Source organism: Eleutherodactylus coqui, chromosome 1 (assembly GCF_035609145.1).
Source record: "Eleutherodactylus coqui strain aEleCoq1 chromosome 1, aEleCoq1.hap1, whole genome shotgun sequence".
Classification (NCBI taxonomy): domain Eukaryota; kingdom Metazoa; phylum Chordata; class Amphibia; order Anura; family Eleutherodactylidae; genus Eleutherodactylus; species Eleutherodactylus coqui.
The window spans coordinates 428136611-428160915 of record NC_089837.1 but is presented as its reverse complement, the minus strand read 5'-3'; the positions used below and the strand labels follow the sequence as shown (position 1 = coordinate 428160915).

The window sequence follows — 24305 nt, the reverse complement described above, 5'->3', positions numbered from 1 at the left end:
AGCTTGCACATGAACATAGCACACCACGAAGGAGATAGGCATAGTTCGCACAAATCTTTAATGTGAAAACGATGCGCAGCAGAAATTTTATAGGCAAATTAGCTACTACACAAGTCTGTTTTGTCTATTGCCAGAGCCCAAGAAATTTTGCGTGAACTCAACATAAACAATTTTATAAAATATTAAAGTAGTAAGTAATTTCTATGTCTATTATAAGTATTATGTCATTTACAGAACGCCTAAGGTCTTATGCACATGGCCATGACGGGCTCCGCAAGCGGAATACCGCCACGGAGTCCGTCACGGCGCCCCCCAAAGTCCCCATACTTACCTCCGGATCCACTGCGTGAAGCCCCGCATGATGCTCCAGTGCGCATGCGCAGTACAGTGCATGACGTGCCAGCAGTGTCATATGACACGCCGGCGGTGTCACATGACCCGCGGGCAGCGTCATATGACAAGGGCGAGGTGCGTATTAACGCTATACTTCCGCTGTGCTAGGGCTAAATGTTGATGATGATCTGCCTAAATGGAGTCCACTCACGTGGACCCCCACTTACATGTCATGCACCTCCAAATTTTTTTCTTGCTAACATGGACCCCCAGCAAGTCAAAATCGACCCCTGGGGGTCCATATAGAACACTTTGGCAACCTCTGATCTATAGTGATCTATAGTGTCTATAGGGCTATCTATAGCACTGTCCCTATACACAAGCAAATGTCACGCACCACCCCTGGGACTTGGAGCTCTATTTGAACTAAATCTTCATGGTATGTAATTCTAAAATGCCGCATGGGTGCACTGTACATACCTGTCCCGGGCTTGGGCAGCATAAACCTTTCTTGGATAGAAAATTGTGGTTAATGGCATCCTCACAGGGACAGAAATGCTGTCAGAGACCAAAGAGGTCTCTGCCTCACATATTAAACCCTATTGTAGTGTCCAAGAATATCATCCTGGTCTCCTCCATAAATGTCATACATGTTTGTCTCACGTGGATGCACTGTGCAAGCCTGTCTTTTCATTACCAGTGTATGTTGCACAGCTGCGGCGCTTGAAAGGTTAACGTTAATGAAATCGTAGTCTGCCTGTAAATGTATCAGTCTCTCATGTCATGTGGTATAAATGAGGGTATCAATAGGAGTGTTTGAGAGCAGGAAAGGGGTCTGAGATCCATCTTCTGAAGTAGCAAGAGTACCACCTAACACAGAGCCACATGGAAGTACCTTCAGCTTCCTTGTGGTGAAGATGGAGGAGAAGGAGAGATATCCCATAGCTACTGCATTTTGAATGTGAGTAGAGTGAGCCCCAAGCCTTAGAAGGAGCTTTGTAAGTAATCACTTTTTCCTCACAAGACCTAGTGCAGAAGTACTAATTCAAACTCACAAGTTTTCCTATGCGGCCATCCAGAGTCAGGATCACCGCATAGAAGTACTTTCCTAAGTCACACCCACGCATCTCCAGTGCGGGGTGCCAATTCTAAAAGTAAATAATACTACTAAAGTGTCTGCGGAGTGACCCCTACCCATTTCCTCCTCCGAAGTGCTCCCAGTCCAGGAGCGGTACCGTACAGATAACTCAGACTGTAGGACCAGTTTCATCCTGTGTATCCTCCCTGACCTCGGAACTTCCTTTCTTACCTGCACTGTGAGAATTGTACCTAAATTGATGTGTAATAATTGCTTTGCCAAAGTTATTTCAAGTAAAGTTCGTACCGGGCCCTAACCGTTCCTGGGGACCCGAAGTACTAGAAAATCAGTGTCTGTGTTTATTTTTTGCAGTGTAACATATTAGTGTGTAGGAACAGTGGCATCACCCATGACAACTACTAACCCCATCATCCTGTTTATTGGCATTCCCTATCCTAGGGGTGTCAACGTTGACCTGCAATCCTGCTCTGGCCTTGGATATGTGTCATCCCTCTGGGACAAGGAGCCTGGTAAGGGCCGCCATGACAAGCCATCACTTAACCCTTCCAGCTCCCCACGTGTGTCATGTGTCCCGGGTACCTCTCTGGGGTGTTGCACTATCATCCTGTCCTGCTTTCTGACTCTATGCAGTTTTCTGATGGAAAGCCGAGACAGAGCCTGCGTTAGATAGAAGTGCAGTGTAAAAACAGCCTAAGGACTCACACCCACTGGCGATCCGACTTCCCTGTGATGCGAGAGTGAGTGAAAACGCATGATAATGAAACCAATGATTTTCAATGGTTTCATTTTCATTTGCGATGTTTAAAATGTAATCCTGCATCGCACAGAAGAATGGGCGATATTGTCCATTGTTTTCAATGGGGCCAATGGCAGCAGTGCTAGCCTCATTGAAAACATAAGGAGAACATTGTGCTCCCCTGACTCAGCTGTGACAGCTATGGCAGTGAACCGCAGGGAAGAAGGAATTCTCCGCCACAACTGTCACAGCTGTGGCAGAAGCCCGTGATGCTATCCCATTTCTTTCAAAGGGGTCGTCACTGCTGCGGCCCCATTGAAAGCAATGATTTTTGGGGAAGGGCTTGAAATATATGCCCTTCCCTGAAAATTATAGCAAGGGGTAAAAAAAGTAAAAAAAAAAAGTTTAACACACCTAGAAATGCCATCCAGCTCTTCTCTTTAGCCCCAGCAGTCTTCTTCTCTGTTATGGAGGCTGGGGATTGAAAAATCCCCGCCTCCAGAAAGCGCTGCCTCTGATTGGCTGAGTGCTGTGGCCAATTAGAGGCAGTGCCCAGCCATCATTGAATGACAACTGAGTACTGCCTCTGATTGGCTGCTGCTGCTGCCCCCATTGAGAACAATGGGCGACATCACCCATTCTTCTTTGCAATGCGAGATTACATTGAAAAAATCGCAAATGAGAATGAAACCATTGAAAATCATTGGTTTCATTATCATGCGTTTTCACTCACTCTCGCATCGCAGGGAAGTCGGATCACCAGTGGGTGTGAGCCCTAAGTAAGCAAACAGATAATGCTAGCATTGTTTCCAGAGACACAGGTTATATGACACTACAGGATTTTCACCCCATTTTCAAATACATATTAAACAATATATACTGTATCTAATAGGAAAGGGGGTCCCTTGCTCAAACACATGCCCGTTATTGGTCGAAAACCATGCACGGCATCTAGTTTCTAGCAATGTTTATAACTACAAAAGATTAAATGCAAGTCCATGTATGATAGGGATGACCTTGTCATACTTTATGTGCTATGCAGGAGGTAGAGGACATGCAATCTGAAATGGGGTTATTCAAGCTCCACAGCTTTAACTCCCTCTTGTTAGCCAGTTTTCTTTTTGGTTGTTGTTTTTTTTATCCTTATAGTCCAAGATCCACAACTTTGGTGTTTTTCTGTCGACATAGCCGTATGACAGCTTGTCTTTACCGGAATAGTTGTATATTTTAATGCCACCATTTTTCAATCCAACTAGTGAACTTTATTATACAAGAGATCAAGGGGTTTTATGGTAAACTAACACTTCTAGACTGCAGTGTATTGTACTTTCAGTCTTATACTATTACAGCCAGCTTATTGCGGGGTGTAATAGTTATACTGAGATGGCAAGTCTGATGGCCTTTCTTAGGTGTTGGCTGTGATGACATCACAGGGCACTGATTGGATGACAGAGGGAGCCACCTTCCTCTGTCTTACCGCTGCTATTGACCTTAGCATCTAAGAAGTTAAATGGCTGAGATTGGAGTTATAGTTACTGGTCACTGCAGGCCGGTGTTAGCTGCATAGCACATCTGGCACATGCTGCGTGTAGAGCACGCTCAACTCCTGAGCTTGCTACATATACTCCCTATTTAATGTCCCTTGAACATATCATATGAATATTGGGAAGGGGATAAGGTCAGTCTTGATTTCATGCTGAGGCGTATATAGGATTTTGTCAAGGGGTAATTTTGATATTCTGACCCTTCCAAACCTACTAATGGCATAAACACAAAGGCATATGTTTGTCCCCCATAAAAATAAAAACATTAGGGCTTATTTACTATTTTAAATACAACAGTTTTGTGGTGCAAATTAAATCAGAAAACTGTTTTACTTGCTTTGTGCCAAATTTGCTGTCTACTTTTAGACATTTTTAAACAGTTTTTCCGAAAAAAGGCGTGATCTACATTGCACCAAAAATGTCACTAAATTGTGCCACAATTTTGATGCAATTTTTGGAGTAAACTAAGCCAACTAATAGGTCATCTAAGCTTAGACTAGACACTCTTAACATTCAATAGATTTATCATTCAGCAAAGCTATTGTGATAAATTTGGCACATTTTAAGACTGTCCCATCTAAGCTTGCACCGTCTAACTTTTAGACAGTATTAGTAACTAAGCTCCATTTGTATACACATATATGAGTGTGTATGTGTAGGAGGCAACAAATGTATTACAACTTTTAGAACACGGCAGGCTTAAATACAATGGCTTAATTTGATATATGGTAGTATAGATCTATATCGTGCAGACACCTTGATAGTGATTATAGTGCAGCTACTTCCAGTGATCACAGTTGACATGTTTTCCAAATGCAGTCATCTACATTCCCTCTTTTTCTCCACTGAGGCCATGAATCCAATGAAGACTTTTTCCAGCTATGACTTGTCTTTGCATACTCTCCCCATTCTGACACTACCCCCCCGATGTTCCTCTCAGTGCCAACCCACAGTGCTAGTACCCCCCTGTGGTTCCAAAAGGTAATGATATCCCTTCTGTTACCCTTATAACGCCCCCTCTTTATGACCCCACTTAGTTATAGTGCCCACTCTGTGGCCCCACTTGGTAATAGTGTCCCCTCTGTAGCCCCACTTGCTAATACTTTATTGTCCCCTCTGTGGCCTCACTTGGTAATAGCATCCCCTAAGTGGCCTCACTTGGCAATATCATCTCCTTTGTGGCCCCACTAGGTAGTAATGTTGTCCTCATCTATAATTCACTGTGTATCTCCCAAAAGTAACGACCCCCCCCCTCTGCCGCAAGCAAAGTAATAGTGCTGCTGTGCCCCTCCAAGTAATAGTGTCCCCAGTGTGCCCCTATAAAAGTAATAGTGCCCCCATCAAATTTATTATGCCTACTTTATGCCTCCAAAAAGTAATAGAGCTCTCTCTGTGCACCCATCAATATAATAATGTCCACTCTGTGGCCCCACCAAAGTTTTAATGCCCTACTGTGCTCCTGTAAGTTACTTCTTCCCCCTCGACAGAACTCTGGCCAATATTGCAGCCAAAACGTTAACATTCACCCCGCTGCTGGACACAGTGTGGCTCTTGCATAGCTTGACTGTGCTCACTGTACAGTATGTTTAGGAGATGGTTGAGGTATCAGACTATGTAAGAGCTGTGTCTGGCATCAGGGTGGGTGATAAAGGCTTGGCTGTGCTGCTGGCTGGAGTTTCTGAAAGGGAGCATGGCTGCAATAGTCAGTGGCTCGGCCGGCTGAGCGGACATAAGCAGAATCGACTAAGGCTTTATAGGAATATATCAGCCCCCTTGTGTACACCGGTGATTTCATGCATATAGCAGTGACCACTGGAAGTTCTTGTCTTTAAAATATATAATTTGCTTTTTATTTCGGTGTTAAAAATAAAGTAATAACATCACCATTCTTGGTCACCCTGTCATGGTCGGGAGTATTAATGGCCTATGTTCAGTCAGGGTACAATGTGCATCATGTGCAAAAATACACAAGGCCAGCAGTAAAATATCACTGTGCCGCGTATTCTAATGCTGTTAAATATGCGTGAAAAGTGCTTGAAAAGACATTGGGAGATGGAAAAGATGAAGAAGGAGAGACAGATACTGTTTATGCTATGATTTAGTGGAAAGGGGAATATTCAGACAAGTTGAAGTTTATAATAGTGTACAGAATGAAGATCGTACATGCTTTGCATCTAATACATAAAAGGAAAAAAAACAAATGGAAGCCCTCTGACTCAGGAACCTCAGCATTTCCATTTCCGCTGCACTAAATATGTATTCGGATGACATTCACCAGCTCATACTGGAGGTCTGGAGTAAAAAATATATTTACCTGACTATAATATAAGATGTTTCTTCTGAGTAATGCATGTATATGTATGATGTTTATAATGCTCAGACCCAGCCTGTATCAGATAGTATTGCCAGTCCATCTGTAACACAAACCTCAATTTATTGCTCTAGCTTATATTAATTATGTATCACTCCATGTACAATGTCTTGCTGTAACATCTTTTAAATGTTGTTGTCTCTCAGTTCTTCATTTGTTAACTGCCTGTAGAAGGAACTTTGCTCTGAGAGCTTGCAAACATATTTTTTCTGGTTAGCCAATACAGGTTTCTAGAATACATTTGTCTTTTTTATACTAGAGTATTTAACGTCACATAAGTATTATAGAACAGAGAGGTTTAACTGGTTATATCTGACTCTGGTTAGCGTACTCCTCGACGATACCCATTTCCATGATCTAATGGCCCTCATTTTGCATTCATGACCTGAGCTTATTATTGTGCCTTAAGATTTGGAGCTAAAACAAACCAAAGCTGTGTGTGCCCTGCATGACACCCTCTTGTCCTGTACTATGTATAAGACAAATAATATATGTATTACAGAATAGAAGAAGCATAGATCTCAATCAACTTCAAAAGGGTTGTTGATCCAGGGGTTATTTCAATTGCCAGATTGAAGTCAGAAAGGAATTTTTTTCCCTAAATGGGGAAGATTGGCTTCAAACTCATTGTGGTCTTTTTTGCCTTCCTTTGGATCAACATTGTTGAGTAATAGGCTGAACTGGATGTACATATGTCTTTTTTTGGCCTTATATACTATGCTACTATGTATGTTACTAAGCAAGTGGTAGATGTGGCAGCTTCATGTCCAACCCAATAGATCAGGAGTGCACAAACTTTTCTGGTCCAAGGGCGACTGTGCCAGATTGTACCATAAAACCACTCCCAATGGCCACATTAAAACATAAAGAGGTCTTTCTTAGACTTTTATGGAATATAGACAGTAAATGCCAAAACATCTGATAGCTCTTGGATCCACTTGTTGGGACTCCCACAGATCAGGAGAAAGAGGTCTCCTGCTTGGCACTCCAGAAATAAGGAGATGAGGTGGCTGCACATACAAGTGACTATTTCCACTGCAGTTGAATGGCTTTTCCGAGTTACTTATTTTATATAGTTTTGCACAAAACTGTATAAAATAAATATACTTACCGCAGCGCTGCTTCAGTGGTCTGGCACCATGGCATCTGACAGGTGACATCACCTGGCCAATAGGTCCAGTGATGTCCCGTAAACCTGCCTTGTGGGCTTCTAGTTGTTAGGAAAGTGGACGTGGATCAACTGTGTCAACCTACCACATACGCGATGACCCGAACTGGCGAGGCCAACAGCTGACCCTCTAGCGTGCAATACGAAATGCAAATTAGAGAACGTAGCTAGCTCTGAGCTAGTATGCAGGAGAGGAAAGACCCTGCCTTTAAGCAGGGCTGGCGTCCTTATAGGAACGACCCTGCGGTCTTCCTCTAGGCGCTGCCTGACCCTGGCAGGACATAACACCTATATGACAAAAGACAGACCAGTACTGGGGGAAATTAAGAGAAAGGGAAAGGGACAGGCTTGCAAGGAAACACAGAGGAACAGGTGCAGAGTATATACAGAGGAACAGGTGCAGAGAATATACAGAGGAGTGCAAGAACAGACAAGATGACAAAGCACAGGACACAGAATGCAAACAGGTTACCTGCACTAACACAAGCAAGCTAGGAGCCAGAGAGCAGGTCAGAAACTACATCAACTCTGCAGCACTGATGTGAAGTCCCAGCACAGCTATATTGGGAGGAGATTGCTAAAGAGCCTACAGCTGAGCAGAGAAGCCCTGGAGCAATTAACCAAGCAGTTCTGGAAACAGGTAAGAAAGCTTAGGTTACAGGGAGAGTAGGATGACGCCCACATCTGCCAGCACCAGGGAGAGGGAAGTTAGTCTAAACAGAGGATCTAACGCTAGTGCAGAAGCCCTGGACAGGTTTAAGGGGTGTCATCAGTGACATCTCTGTCAGGTCTCCTATTGGCTGCAGCATTCACATGAGCATGCAGAGCTTGTAAACAGAAGACTGGAGGACCAGGGGTGCGCAGTGAGCTAGTATTGAAAGCTGCATTCTACTACTGCCACGAATTATCTCAGAAAATCTTTCAAATAGAGGTTACAGAAACTTATAAGCATTTCACAACTTCCATAAATTATGATTGAACAACACACATGTATGACCACTTCTCCTTCTCTTAGAGTGCCAAATCTGTCAGATATTTATGGAATATCTTCTGGATATACCATGAATGTGGGAATACACCATTAAAAATTGCAATTTTGGTAAGGGCGGTGTCACACAAGTGTAATTATTCAGCTTGTCCTGATGACTTAGGCGCTGCACAGAGGGCCTTGCAGGCAGCAGGTTGTGCACACCTGCATTGGATGATAGAAACAGGAGGTGCGTTAGTCATTAGCAGTGGGGCAGGAGACTGTAAATATCCTGGCAAAACAGAATATTTCATTTTTGGCTTAAACACCCCTTTAATGGATGTACACAACTTTGCAACCAATGTTTATTTTTGTTCAGACTATGGTCACATCTGTGCTTGTCCTTTTCGTTCTTTGGCTGCGTCATAGGAGCTAAATAACAAAACTAACATAAGTGCATTTTACTAACACAAACTGACTATAATGGTGTCCAGTGGGCTTCCAGTATGTTACTTGGCATTTTACTGGCAAAATAATGCAGGATTTTGTGCTGAATCTGCACTGGAAGCTCCACAGAGCCTTAATTCCTTAAGGGTGCGGCCCTTTTTTTTCCATCCCCCACTTTCAAAAAAGCATAACTCTTTTATTTATCCATTGACGTAGCTGTCTGAGGGTTTGTTTTTTGTGGGATGAGTTGTAGTTAATGGTACTATTTAATAATCATATAATGGACTGAAAAACATTTAAAAATTCTAAGTGGAGCTAAATAGAAAAAAATGGAATTCTGCCATTTTTGGAGGGGTCTTGTTTGAACGGTGTACACACTGCAGCAAAAATGACATGATAACTTTATTCTATGGGTCAGTACGATTGGAAAAATAAAATAAATTTTTTGCCGCCATCTTCTGACAGCCGTAACTTTTTACTTTTCCATAAACATAGTTGTGGGAGAAATCATTATTTTCAGGATGGACGGTAGTTTCTACTGGTCCCATTTTCGATTAGACACAACTTTTTGATCACTTTTTATTACATTTTTTTGACCAAAAAAAGTGCAATTCCCACATAGTTTTTTTTTCTGACGACGTTCACCAGGCGGGATAAATAATGCACTACTTTGATAGATCGGGCTTTTACAGATGAAGCAATATGAAATATATTTTTGCATTTTTTTCTTACTTTTTATTAGAAATATGGGAAAAGGGGTTTTCATAACTTTTGTTACCTTTCATTTATTTTTAATAATTAATACAACTTTTAAAAACACATTTTTACATTTTTTTTAAAATCCCCACTTAGAGTCATAGAATTGTAGAGTTGGAAGGGACCTTCAGCGTCCTTGGGTCCAACCCCCTGCTCTGTGCAGGATTCACTAAGTCATCCCAGATAGGTGTCTATCCATCCTTTGTTTGAACACTTCCATTGAAGGAGAACTCACCACCTCCCGTGGTAACCTGTTCCACTCATTGATCACCCTCACTGTCTAATATCTAATTTGTGTCTCCTCCCTTTGTTTCATCCCATTGCTTGTAGTCTTTCCTTGTACAAATGAGAATAGGGCTGATCTCTCTGCACTGTGACAGCCCTTAAGATATTTGTAGACAGCTATTAAGTCTCCTCTCAGCCTTCTTTTTTGCAAGTTAAACATTCCCAGATCCTTTAACCATTCCTCATAGGACTTGATTTGTAGACCGTTCACCATCCTGGTAGCTCGTCTCTAAACTTACTCCAATTTGTCTATGTCTTTTTAAATCGGGGTGCCCAGAACTGGAAACAGTATTCCAGGTCTGACTAAGGAAGAGTATATTTTTGTGTTGCTATAGAGACTTGCACTGGCAGCAGAAGGAAGGGGTTAAACTTCTGCAGTCATCAGGAGCAGACATCATAGCAATCTGGGCTGGATGGAGAAGAAAAGAAAAGAAATCACCATTGTGATCATGGATGCTGTAAACTGAGTCACTGGATATACCTGCACTGCAATCACCTATATAGTTTGCAGAGCACTTGTGTATAACTGGTATCTATTACTAGATCACTGCTGTATGGTGGTATCATGCAATACCTTACCATAGTCCCTATTTACATAACTACACATGTCATTTTCATGCTCGCAAATAGGTTGCTAAATGATTAGCTTTATCTATGCAGCTAGCTCTGTCTAAGCTACCTCAGACTCTAGAGCCTTGGAACTTTTTTGGAGACTACACTTCTGACTCTAGGAGTTTAAACAAGGTAGCTTCATACATACTTCACTCCACTGATTTAAACACATCCAACAATTATTATGCTTTACAGGACAATCATGAAAATATATTAAAATTTTAAGGACAAAGAACTCAAATAATGGAAACATTTCTTTCTTTGATGAAACAATGTAACATTTAATTGAATTTAATGATTTTGCTTTGCACTAATAATTTAGTCAAAGAGTGTATTTAACTTATCCTTCTAAATTCTTAATTGTCTATAACGTCTGTTAAGTTTATTAGGTTTTTTAAAGCAACAAAGAAAAGTAGAAACAGAAATATACAAAAGAAGTATAATAGCGTAGACAGAGGCATTATAAGCAGAATAATTACTGAGAAGAACTTAAAGGGAATCTGTCACCATGTTTTTGCATTCCTCACTGAAAGCTCTACAGCGTAGTGCCTGTCACTCTGATGTATGTATCTGTGCAGAATTTAGGAGAAACTTACATTACATTAGTAGCACCCAGACACAGAACTAGTCCTGCATATTCATTAGCTGCAGGCCACAACCACCCCACCCTCCAGCAATGCTTGGCAACTCTCTTTCCAGGTAAAGTAAAGGGCAGACAGCAGTCAATTAGTGGCTGGAGGTGGGTTGGTGGAGCTGACCTGCAGCTCATGAATATCCAGGACTCTATACATGTGCTGCTACTGATTAAAAGTAAGTTTCTCCTAACCTACTGCACAGATACACACAGCAGACATATAGCTGTAATCAGTGTGACTGTCACTACCTTATGGCCCTTTTATATGGTCCGACAGTCGTTTCGATGACTACACGAGTGCTAACATCACCGCTAAGGTCATTAGCGCTCGTGCAGAGAGTTTACACTGAAAAACTTATCACTAGGTTCTCACTGGCCTCTCGCTTCTATGTGAAGCGCTGAGCAGGGAGCATTTACATGTAACGAGAAGCCAGCTATCCAGCGATAGTTTCTTCGCTGACCACTGAGCGAATAGTCAGCAATATTTTTTTGCATTAACATGTAACGATTAATGCTCAAATTTGTTAGTTTGAGTGAACTTTGAGCGATAATCATTACGTGTAAATGGGCCAGTATGCTGTTCTCACAGAGGGGTGCAAAAAGATGGTGGCAGAGTCCCTTTAATTCTGCTATGCATTAGTAGGCAGTTTTTGTTGTCTTATGTGACGTACCCTCCTTTGTCCTTCACGACAACTTCACAGATTTAGCGATAATTGTTATAGGGCCAATTTGTTTCCATATATGTTGGAGAATGCTGCCAAACTGCGGTTACCCATGTAAGTACCCATTAAGTTCAACCCAAAAGAGTATTGTGAGATATTAACCAGGGGTCTCCGACTCCCAGTAACTGCAGCTATTGTTTAATAACTAGAGCTTCTCTCTGGCCTTGCTGGCTGCTGATTGTTGTCTCCATGAGTCTGCGCTCTCTGGCCTTGCTGGCTGCTGATTGTTGTCTCCATGAGTCTGCTCTCTCTGGCCTTGCTGGCTGCTGATTGTTGTCTCCATGAGTCTGCTCTCTCTGGCCTTGCTGGCTGCTGATTGTTGTCTCCATGAGTCTGCGCTCTCTGGCCTTGCTGGCTGCTGATTGTTGTCTCCATGAGTCTGCTCTCTCTGGCCTTGCTGGCTGCTGATTGTTGTCTCCATGAGTCTGCTCTCTCTGGCCTTGCTGGCTGCTGATTGTTGTCTCCATGAGTCTGCTCTCTTTGGATTTTAATGTGTTTACTAGATTTGCTTAACGGGCCAGCTGTTTACAATCTCAATAATTTCATCTCCTACATGTAGCCTATTTGGACTGCTGGATTCAAACACTGTGCTATGAAGGGTTTTTCAAAAGGTTTTTATTGGTGTTTTGGGCTTTTTTTGTGGCCAGATGTCAATTTAACCACTTCCTGCCACAGGGCGTAAGTGTACATCCTGGCTCCCTGGTACTTAACGCAACAGGACGTAAGTTACGCCTTATGGATAGCGCGAGATCAGAAGAGATCTTGCTCTATCCAGCAGCGGGAGTTGGCTGTCTCTGATTGGCATCGTGACAGCAACCCCCGCTGTTAACCCCTTCCTTGCGGCGATCTATGTAGATCGCAGCATATAAAGGGTTCACAGAGGTAGCGTGCACCGTCATCAGACTGCTGCATTGTAATTGTGCTGGTGGGGGGCGTCCTGCATTGCCAGTACCTAAGATGAAAATTTTGTAAAAAAAAGTTAGGAAAAACCTTTTTTGTGCTTTTTCCCATATTAGCATAGAAAGTTTTTAAGAAGATTAAAATCCCACAGATTTGGTATCGTCAAATCCATAATGATGTGTACAATAAATTGAACACGCTTTTTATCATGCACAGCAAAAATGCTTATTTTTTTCATTTTGCCACCCGAAAAATGCAATGAAAGTGATCAAAAAAAGCCGTAAATAGGTACCAATAAAAACTACAGCTCGTCTTACAAAAATAAGCCCTCACAGAGCCCCATCCAAGGAAAAAAAAAAGTTATGGGACCTTGAATCCAGCAATTTAGGAAAAAAAGGGTTTTTATTGCAGTGAAACAAACCTAAAAAAATATAAGAATTTTGGTATTGTTGTAACTGTACGGACCTGCAGAAAAAATGTTTTGTGTCATCTCTGTTCTGTCCCACCCACTCCCATTGCTGGCTATGTACAAGGGGTGGGAACTTAGCCTGCCCACTCCCATTGCAACCCGCTCGGAGGAGAGGAGAGAGGCAGAGAGTCGGTGAGGGGGAGGGAAAGGGGGACTGCTTGAAAATGCTGGCCGATGTACGCTCGTTTAAATAAGCCCTAACGCTGTAAAATAAAACCCTCAAAAATCTATAGCAGAATTCATGCGTTTTCTCTCCCTGCTATAATAAAAAAATTAATAAACATTTTACAATATAGCCAATGTACCGAAAAATGCCACCGTCAAGTGTCGACGGAAAAATAAAAATTTTATGGCTTTTGAAAAATGGAGGCAAAAATCCGCCAAAAATCATTACGTCCTTATGCCCAAAATAGGCCATGTCCCTAGGGGGTTACAGTCTATAGTGAAATATTAAATGCACTACCTACAAAGCTTGTTTGTGGTGCTTTTTGCGTCGGCTACCTTTTTTTTAAAGCAAAAAACACAGCATGCTCTGGATGTGGTGCTTGTTCTGGTGTTTTCCCAATAGGCTTCTTTCTTTAAAAAACTTCAGAAAAAAAATGCATGTTTTAAATGTTGCAAAATAAAAAAGACAGTAGCAGTAGTTAAAAAGATATACATATAAAAATGCTGAAAAAATAGTGTGTGGAGGAGGCCTGGGTGCGAAAACACTTCTTCCTGGCACTGATGGCACAGTACTCACAGTAAATCATCAATGGATTATAGATAGAGATGAGCGAGCGTACTCGGAAAAGCACTACTCGCTCGAGTAATTTGCTTTATCCGAGTATCGCTGTGCTCGTCCCTGAAGATTCGGGTGCCGCTGCGGCTGACAGGTGAGTCGCAGCGGGGAGCAGGGGAGAGCGGGCGGGAGAGAGGGAGAGAAAGATCTCCCCTCCGTTCCTCCCCGCTCTCCCCTGCAGCTCCCCGCTCCGTGCCGGCACCCGAATCTTCAGGGACGAGCACAGCGATACTCGGATAAAGCACATTACTCGAGCGAGTAGTGCTTTTCCGAGCACGCTCGCTCATCTCTAATTATAGATCAACGACCCAGCAATCTACTGCACATAGCAAGTACTATCTGCTCACACAGGAAAGGTATTCCGTCAGTATCTATTTTTTTAATCAACTACTGCAAAATCATGACGCGGAGAGTGCAGAGCCCAGCATTTTCTTTTTTTTCCCTAGCCGTCATAACCAGTTTAGCACTTTGTTGTGTTGCTTTTACTGGCAATGTTCCTTCATGTTCTTCGATTTATCTTGGATTAGATAGGGATTATGTATCGTCTTGTAAGACACAGAAATGGAGTAAATATGTCCTGCAGGTTTTCTGTCATTTAAAGGTGCAACAAATATATGAACTGTCTTACGGCAGGTTAGTAAATATAGTGCAAATAGGAATAACAATTAAATAATGAAAGTTAAAGTGCCATACAAATTACAGTATATGTCTCTCTTGGTGTAAAGGAGCACTCTTTGGCATGTGTTTGACTTTTGAAGTCTGTTGGTGTGTTCTGTTCACACATCGCTGATTTGCTGCAGATTTTGTAGCAGATCTGTAGCAGATTTCACCCCTTTAATTTGAATTCAGTTGAAAAGATGAAATCTGCTTCAGATCTGCAGCAAAATCTACATGTGAGCGTACCCTTATGGGACACTAGGCCTTGATGTTGGAAGATTTTCCCAGTGTGTGGAATATGTAGGACATCCCTCGTCCCCAAATGTAGCGTGAACATAGCCAAAGGGGCACTGTTAATTATGCCACAGCACTTTTTTCTGTTATTGCTGCTCTACAGACTAGATATATAATATATGGTTTATGAACTGAATAACGAAGAAAATAACTGCTTTTTTTATCTCTTGACTCCAACTATTTGATGTTTTTGCAAAGTCTGGGAGTTAGAAGCTTTAGAAAACTCAGCCTTTTTTGCTGTCAACCTTTCTAGCCAATTATAGACCTTAAAATGCAGCATAATGTAGTTATAGATTTATTTTTTTTTGTACAAAAGGATGCATTTAGTATATTTCTAAACAAATTATACAGCTTATTTATTATACAGCTTGTTAAAAGGTCTGACATTGACTTGCAGGAATGCTGCCTTCCAATAGGTGGTGCTGTAAAAGCATTATTCCTTCTTTTAATTTGCATACGTTTCCCAGAGGAGCATACATGGACTTGTAAAGCCCTATTCACATACAACGATTATCTCTCAAAAGCCATCATTTGAGCGATAATCGCTGTGTGTAAATGCTTCCATCTGTCACTGTTCCGCTGAATTATGATTTTTAGGTGAGCATAAAATCCATTGTTCAGCTGGAGAGCTGATAGCAGGGACCATGTTCTCCATGGGGAGCGCTGATTACATTGTATTCAGCTTGCAGCCCCAAGGCAGAACAAAGGAACTGCCACCTGCTGTTCTCTGCATACAGCTCAGGAGGCTAATTGACATGCAAATGAAGGTAATAAACTGCTAATGGGCATTAGTGCCTATTAGCAGCTTATCAAAATGATTGCCCAAACTGTCATTTTCCCTGTCTTTTGAATGAATGCGATCATCTTTGCGTGTAAATGGGGCTTAAGTCTCCTCACTAGGTGCTCTCCCTATGGAAAAATTACACTTTTCATGACCCAAATCATAGACCTTCAACCTAGCCAAGCCAGCAACCTACTGCACACTGAGGAGCAAAAATGCTGAAACAGTCTGTCTGTGCATGGTTTATCTTTTACTTTTACTATCTATTACACATGTAACGTGCCGTTGCTAGGTGATGACGTGGATTCTGCTGCCTTTCCGCAATGATGATTGTGGAAGGGCAGCGGGATGGACAGCTTCCATTGACTTCAAAGTAATCCGTCCTCAAGGAATCTGGCTCAAAATAGAGTCAGACTACTCCACTGACTCATCCTCTTTTGGGACGGGTGCTCCGCTGTCTGGTGGAGTGGTTGGTTCCACAACAAGCAGTAGACAACGCCATACGCAGAAATAGAGTTGAGTGATCCAATAATTTATGGCACATTTGAACGTAATGCCAGGAGGGCTCAGCAAGTGTTTGGAGAAAGGTATCCAAATCATCCAAGAATATCACAGATGTTTATCAACCGACTTATCCGAAGAGTCAACCTGACAGGACAAGTTGTTCTATGCTGTGTCAGAAAAATCCCAAGACAGTGACAGCAACAACGCGGTTATGAAGTGGCAGAGGCAGCAGGTTTGACTTTCTTTGAACAAAATCCCACATCCAATGTTCAGGCAGCAACACGACATATCTGTTTTTCAAAATCCGAAGTGCATTAGATTCTGAAGAAGAGCAATCTTTATCCTGATCATAAAACCCCAGAGAAGCAACTTTGTCTTGGAGATACGGAGCGCTGCATTGTTTACTGGCTGTTAGAGAAGGCGGAACATGATCCAGATTTTACAATCTTCATCATTCTGACTAATGAGTCTAAATTCAACTGAGATGGAGTATTCACCATACCTAATCAACATGTTTGGGCAAGACAGGGGACCTATGTCAGGGCATGTCACAACTAGCGACAGTTTACCATGGTTAGGCATGTTCTGGCAATAGCTAATCAGTCTAGTCCTTTATGAGGAAAGGCTCAATAAATAATGATGTCTGCAGCTTATTAAGGAACACGTGGACACCTTCATTGAAGAATTACCCCTCGCATAGTTTTGTAGGACATAGTTTAAGCACACCAGCCATAACCCATTTGAAATTGGTCAAATAACACTGTTACGGCCCAAGTCATCGTACGGCATGGTGGTAAACCTGCTTGTTCACCAGATGACATGTTACTTGATATTTACAGTTGGGAAAAGCTGAAGGAGATTATTCTACACCTGTGAATGACATCATTGCCTGCATCAACAAATGAATGAGTTCAGTTGGACAGTTGATGCTGGACAACTTAAATGGTGCTAACCAATGCATCCTTCGTGCACAGCCTTGTATGACACATAAAGAGAACACCTCAAGAACCTGTTGATGTCAACTATTTGTTCCTCCTGCACTTAAATCTTACAAATAGAAGTAAAAACCTATTTCACGCTTAAATTTATTTTCACTCTGCTTTCCCTATGTAGTTTTTCTAGAATTACACATCAGTAATGTAATGAAGCCTACCTCAACACAACAATAACTGGGATGCCCTGTTTACTCTGTGTGTATTTGTATTAAGGTGCATATGTGTGTATTATATGTTGTATATTGTATGCTCTTCTTCATCTTCAGTTTACTACAAACAATAACCCTTAGACCTCATGTCCACTGCGGGCCAGATTCCGTGTGGGATATCCCACATGGAATCCAGCCCTGCCTGCGGCCGAGGACCCTGCGTAACTTCCAAGTTACCTGTACTGCAGATGGTCCACACGGCGCGCATTGGCCGCGGATCAGATGGCTTCTCTTGACTTCAATGGAGTCCGTCTGTGCGGGAACCGCATAAAAATGGAGCATGCTGCAACCAAAAGGTCTGCAAAATGAATCCGCATGCTTAAATCCATTTGTGGACACCCATGCTTCCCTATGGGTAGCTTGATTTGTGGATCTCCCACATAGGCCCCCTGCGTGGATTTCGCAAATGAAATGCGCTTGTGGACATTGAATCTTAGGGCTCCTTCGCACAAGGTGTGATGGATTCAAGAGCATGGCGTGATTGCACTCCAAATAGAGTGCTATCATGTTCTTTAGTGAGCATAACCCCGCTCCTTAACTATCCTTTTTTTGCACGGCTGGACCTGTTCACATCGCTGCAGGACACAACTGTGCTATGTTTGACCAGTCAGAGCAGTGACTGCATCTCTTCTACTGTAGTAATCTATGCAGCTCACACAATACACTATTATTAGGGTAGAAATCCCCACTGTCCCTAATCCCTGGGTGATGCTAACCTTAAGCATCACCTCCCAAAATGTAACCCATGGACAATAAATATAACAAGTAAATACCAAACAAAACAAGTAAACATGAGTAATTTGTGCTCATTTGCTTTTGCTTGGTTGTAAATTATTAACTGGAAGTATATACTGTGTCCTTTATCCGCAGTAAACAAAGACAGAGATGATTTATGAATGCAAGAGGAACAATGATCTGTTAAATAAAGAAGCTAAAATGTAAAATTGATGTTATTAATGGGTTACCGTCCTGTTGTAACTGTACTGGAGCTCTCTAACACATGACAAAAGAGGCTATAATGAATGGCTTGTCGTAGAAGTATAATTATAGAACAGTTCAGTACAGTTTTTAGTGCATTTAGCTTCTCCAAATGCTAATATTAGGAGAAAGGATCCATTAATGTATGATTTCTTTTTTTTTTTACCTTAGGTCTTAGACAGTGAACACGTCTAGTTCAGTATGCAAGGCAGCTGATAAATAGCTACATGAGGTCAATAGCTAATGCTCCATGATATTATCAGATGTGTCAATGTAGTTCTATGCACAAAAGACAAAATGCACATTAGTTTGGCTTGTTAATGAAAACACATCCCGGCTGGTTGAGAAATACTGGACTACATTTATAGCATGCTGCGGAGAGAGGTAGTGCTGGGGGAAGTAGCTGGCCGATATACAAGAGCTGATTGAGTCCGACATAAAGGGGCTTTTGTCTGCAAGCAGTCACCACTGACCCCAGCGCAGCCTACTAGACCATAAGCAGCAGAGCAAGAGAAAGCCACCCCAGCACATATCCTTGAAGGCACATCAAAAGCTCTCACACTTTATATGGAACAACACAATCACTTAGTGAAAAAAAAATCGTTTTAAATACTGGATATTTTTTATGCTGAGAAAGAAACTGCAGCTTTTTACTTGTGGCTAATTATTCCTCTAAAGCCAATTATTGTGACAAGTTACACTTCTTTCCCTACTAAAGCTATAATGATCCGTTTTAATAATTTATGTATTTATGTTGCCGCCAATTAAGCCTGCCATCTGTAGTCAGGTTAAATAGTCAGGCTGAAATATTATTATTTTATTTATTTCTAGGTCTCAAAGAATCCTGAAATAAATAAGAAGTCTAATGGAAAATCTTGTCAGAGTGAATAATAGCACGCTTCATACATCCCGTTCTATGCAGCTCCGCACATGCATCAGGAGATTAATTCTATATTAAAATAGCATAATACATTTCAGCAATGCAAGTGCCTATTCATTTCCTGCAGAATGTAGTTAGAGTCATGTGGGATCACATTCCCATTTATTATGACAGTGTCACCACTGTAAGCAGCGTTCTACATGTTCTCTAAGTGAGTTCAGAGACAGCATTTGTCACATTGGCTTAGGAGGAGGAAAGGCATTTGGCTCCTTTTAAATAGGCACCTTGTAAGCATGTGGTTGAGGAACAGAACTGGATAGAGGATCACTTGGCATGTAGTACTCTGAGGTGACATACAAACATACCACGACTTATTATATGACTTACATGTTTATCATTTACTTTCCAGAAATAGAATGCGCCAATCGCTCCGAAGAGAAGCAGAAGAGCCCCAGAGATAAGCACCACAGCCCCGATTCGGAGTAGACGGCCGCTGTTGGATGGCTTCACTGTAATTGCGGTATAAGCCTACAAGCAGATGAAACAGCTATAAATAACCATTCAGTACAGCAATAATTAGATTTTAGAACCACAAAGGAGATGCCGTCAATTATGACCCTCTGGTTCTCCTACAAACAGGCATTTGTGGCTCAACCAAAGTGTATATATAAAAGATTTCTAATACAACCCTCAAACCATCTGTATTATATCAATTGAGAACTTCCAAGAACTTTCTTGAGCTTCTATTCATTTGAATTGAAGGGGATTTTCCAGTTTAATGTAAATCAAAGTTCATCTCCATATACTCTTCATATACTTTATGTTTCATTTCACTCCCCATTTACAAGATCTCTGATATCAGTAGATTATAATATTGTCTGGTTAGCATTGAGAGGTAAAGATTCTGTACAGATCTCATAGCAGAGAGATAGATACAATTATATGAAGTCGATGGAATCCCTGTGAGCTAAATAATCAGCATCACAAATCTCATATTCTGGTAGATTGTGCCACTATTATATGGTTCTAACATATTCCACAGCGCTGTACACAAATATTATCGTAACTCACTTCAGTTGCTGTTCTCTACATGTTTTGCAAGCTTAACCCTTTCCAATCCACTGTCTGACGTCTAAAGACATTATGATTAAGGGCTGTACAGCATTGATGTTGGAAGACGTCTGTCGGGGTTCTCTTACTGTATATTGCCTATCCAACCTGTCACCTCATGCAGTACTGGCTTTAGCTAGCATATACCGGCGTTGTATAATGGCAGAAAAAGAGTAAGCCCCCTCGGAAAACCAGGATACAAATTGGATTGGAAAGGGTTAATTCCATATTTCATACATATATGGACCAATTTTACCTATCACCATATTTTAGAATGCAGGGAACCCACATAGACACAGGGAGAACATGCAAACTGCATGCAGATGTTACCCTTAGGGAGAATTTTACCCATATGCAGAATTTTTCTGTAAGACACAAAAAATTTGGCAGGTATACAAGCGGCATCTTGCATAAATATCCCCCACTTATGAAAGGTCCGTAAATCAGATTCAAACCCAGGACCACAGGTCTGCAGGACAACAGTGCTAACCACTGAGCCACCATGGAGGAAGAATTGTGAGACTTTGTGATAATTGTGAAATCTCTATATGTGTCCAATAATTTGAGCAGAGCTCATGGGCCTCACTGCTAGCAGCTTCTGACATGTCATGAAGCCCTGTAGAGGATGATTTAGGAGAGGACTTCCTTTCTATGTAAGGTCATTAGGTTATAATTAAAATTGCAGGAGGGTGACCAGTCTATTATATACTGAATTAGGGGTAATTTAATGGAACATTTATTGTGCAGTCCTCCGGATACTATTAAATCACTGGTTTCTGCATCTTCATCATTTTTAGCACATTCCTCCTTTGCATAAAGATTTGTACAGAATCAGAAGCTATTGCTAGTACTTTTCCAGCATGTGGAAACACATTCAATCCTGCATTGAGTTTGCTTGTGGGTGCAGTACACAGTATCACAATGTGCTTCCCATAGAAGTGGCTCATTTACTAGTTTTGCACTTTTAAAAAACTTTTTTGCACTTTTTTTTATAGGGTAGTGGTATGATGATTCACTCAGTTTGAATGCTCCATGCCTGTCCTGTTTGTGTTTTTATAATTTACCAGCTCTGTATGGGTCATGTTCCTACATAAAGTTATGGATTTCCACTTATTTGGACATAATAATCCTGTAATGTTGCACTTATTACTGAAAGTTTGCCACATTGTGATACAACTCCAAATATTTCTATCAATTCTGGTCACATTTCTAGTTATAATGACGACAATAATACAAAATAAATATCCACAACTACAAGTGTATATTAATAGGAGGAAGATACTAATACTAATCTCTGCATATGCAGGTGGGCCAGGAAGGGATCTCATTAACCTTTCTCTGGAGGTAAACAAAAATCAAACCCCAATCCTGTAGAAAACACCTAGCAAAATTCTACCTTCTCCATGCAAACGGGTCTTTATGCCAGGCATATGGGAAATGTGAATTTACAGGGAAATTAATTGCTCTAACCTTTCCAAGTTTACATCTTTTCCCCACACAATCCAAATCCCAAATAACTGAGCCAGTATTTCATTTTCCTCATAGTAATTTCTGTGCAGATGCTCACATATTTTACGTACATTTGAGACCTCTATGTGTTCGGCATCTTAACACCGTAGTGCTGAAGGAGGAAGGGGGGAGTCTGAAACTTTTATTGGCTTTAGTAAGAGGATAACAGTGTGTGCTGTAACCTCTAGTTCCACAGCAGCTGGACCCAAATAGGATATCTAAAACCATTAGAAACCTGACAAAAGCGACAGCAGAGGCCCTTGAATAAAGAATATGAGTTAAATATGCACAAGACACTATCAGATGATTCCATGGATTGGAATCTTAAGATCAAAATGACATACAGTGCCAGGTAGGCTGATGCAGAAACAGGACTTCCATTTAGAAAGATATATCACCTGTAAAACAAATCCTGAACCCCTAAACTGTAACATGCACACTGCTGTCCTCTGTATAAACTAGAATACATCTTCAAGGGAAGTAAATATGATTTTCATTGGGGACTTAATATTAATTTATTAGCCCTCTTCCCCTGATGTGACAGTTTTAGACGAGCTTTATGAACAAGAAGGAAATTTGCTGAAAAAAGTTTGGAAAGGTGCTGAATATGGTACTACTCACTGGAGGAAGGCACTGCTCCACATCCTCAGGTCCTGCTAGGGCTATAGGAACTTTCTCCGAAGTCTCTGCCATTGTGTACTGCTGATCCCAATCTGAGCCCCCAAGCTAGCTGTATAACTTGTGCAGGACAGGAGAAAATCATGTGACTTTTACATGTCAGTCAAAAGTGCAAGGAGCACCTGCCCACCTACCACTAGCCAAAAGCATCTCCTCCTCCCTTGTGCATTCCTTCTCCAGCACCACCCTCCCTCCCTTTGTGGTCTTCCCTCACCTCTGGATTGCAGAGCAGACACATACATGCTCTATTCTTCACTTTAGACCCCCACAAAGTTTCCTCCCACATTTTTCTGAGGGTCAAATCTTGTCAAGTATATACAGAGCCAATTTTTTTCTGCAGTCTAGACAGCAGCACCATTCATTCCCCGGCTTCTGCCCTTTAGCAAACATAGCTTACAGTGTTTGCGGCAGCTTCTGGGACGGAATAAGCAGCAATTTCTAGACAAGTTAGAAGCATCAGAAATTGATTACCCAAAAGAGAGGCTAGAATGACAAGCTCTGATTTGTATGGAGCTGTGATGAAGCACCTATGTGGCCAATAGCAAATTCTGCAATTTTTAAAATATCATAGCACATTCCATCAAATACTGTTTTGGAGGCACAGTATGCATCCTAGACGTATTGTACATAACGCAACTTATAGACTGCCGCCTGTGCTTATATAGTATGTAATCATGGGACTCCATGTCCTGCCATGCAATCTCTGTGCACACACCCTTCCATATGCATGAGGTCTTTTAATTTAAAAAAAGCAGTACGGTGAGCTTCACAACTATATTTCTTCATCCTGTTGAAAGGTCTTGTATTTTTTTATGGTGTAAAAAAAGGAAACCAAAGTCAAACCAAGCGGTGCAACAGGAAGCCTATCCCCATACCCTATTCTGGTGTGTAGGTGCACGTAATATGCACCAAAATAGGACATGACACAATTTTTTTGCCGGCAGCGGGCAGGGAGCTGTGGGGGAGAGCGGGGCAGAACGGAGGGGAGATCTCTCTCTCCCTCTCTCCCCCCCCCCAGCTGACTGACGCTACTCACCGCTCCCCCGCGCCGGCACCCGAACCTTCTGTCTCGAGCGGGGAGATACTCGCTAAAGGCAATGCTCGCTCGAGCAATTGCCTTTAGCGAGTATACTCGCTTCATCTCTAGTAGTAATGTCTGCAGTGGAGGCCAACATATTTTATGGCATTGTAGATAATGTGATTAGTCATGAAGCCAGTGCCATATAGCACAATAGTTAGGTGAGAAGAGTCAATAACACACAGAGGTCAGTGGTTATGAAAATATTAAAATAAACCTACTTTAGGGTAATTTCATCAGAGCAAGTAAAATAGCATATGTCTCAGTATAGGGTGATGCCAGGCAGCATTTCTCCAGACATTAGATTGGCAGATCAAATCATTTGCATGGAAGTTGGCCAAAAATATTTGGGAGAGATGAGGTAGCCATATCCCCATCTGTATACCGTAGCCTTCTGACCTTTGTCAATCTACAACACGAACTTTCTGTTACCAGTATTAGGCAAATCCTGGCTGCTGCGCTGTCTCCGTGATTCAGGTACACTTCACTAGGCCTTGGTCACTTCTGGGCATTTACTGGGCCTCTGTTACTTCTGGGCCTTCACTCGGCCTCTGTCACTTCTGGGCCGTCACTCGGCCTCTGTCACTTCTGGGCCGTCACTCGGCCTCTGTCACTTCTGGGCCGTCACTCGGCCTCTGTCACTTCTGGGCCGTCACTCGGCCTCTGTCACTTCTGGGCCGTCACTTGGCCTCTGTCATGTCTGGGCCGTCACTAGGCCTCTGTCACTTCTGGGCCGTCACTAGGCCTCTGTCACTTCTGGCTGTCTCCAAGCTATCAGGCACTTTTACGCTTTACCTTGCGTATACAG

The 24305-nt window shown here is 41.9% G+C and overlaps 1 protein-coding gene across 1 annotated transcript in view; it reads right to left on the bottom strand.

Moving 5' to 3' along the window:
* CNMD (chondromodulin) overlaps window positions 1-22516 on the bottom strand; it is a 74635-nt gene extending 52119 nt beyond the window's left edge. Inside the window, exons 1-2 of the mRNA XM_066581453.1 lie at window positions 22363-22516; window positions 19510-19650 (exon numbers count right to left, since the gene is read on the bottom strand). Of these exons, the coding sequence (XP_066437550.1) occupies window positions 19510-19650; window positions 22363-22434 (213 nt within the window). The 5' untranslated portion in view covers window positions 22435-22516. The remainder of the gene's footprint in view (window positions 1-19509; window positions 19651-22362) is intronic.
* Window positions 22517-24305: the final 1789 nt, after the last annotated feature.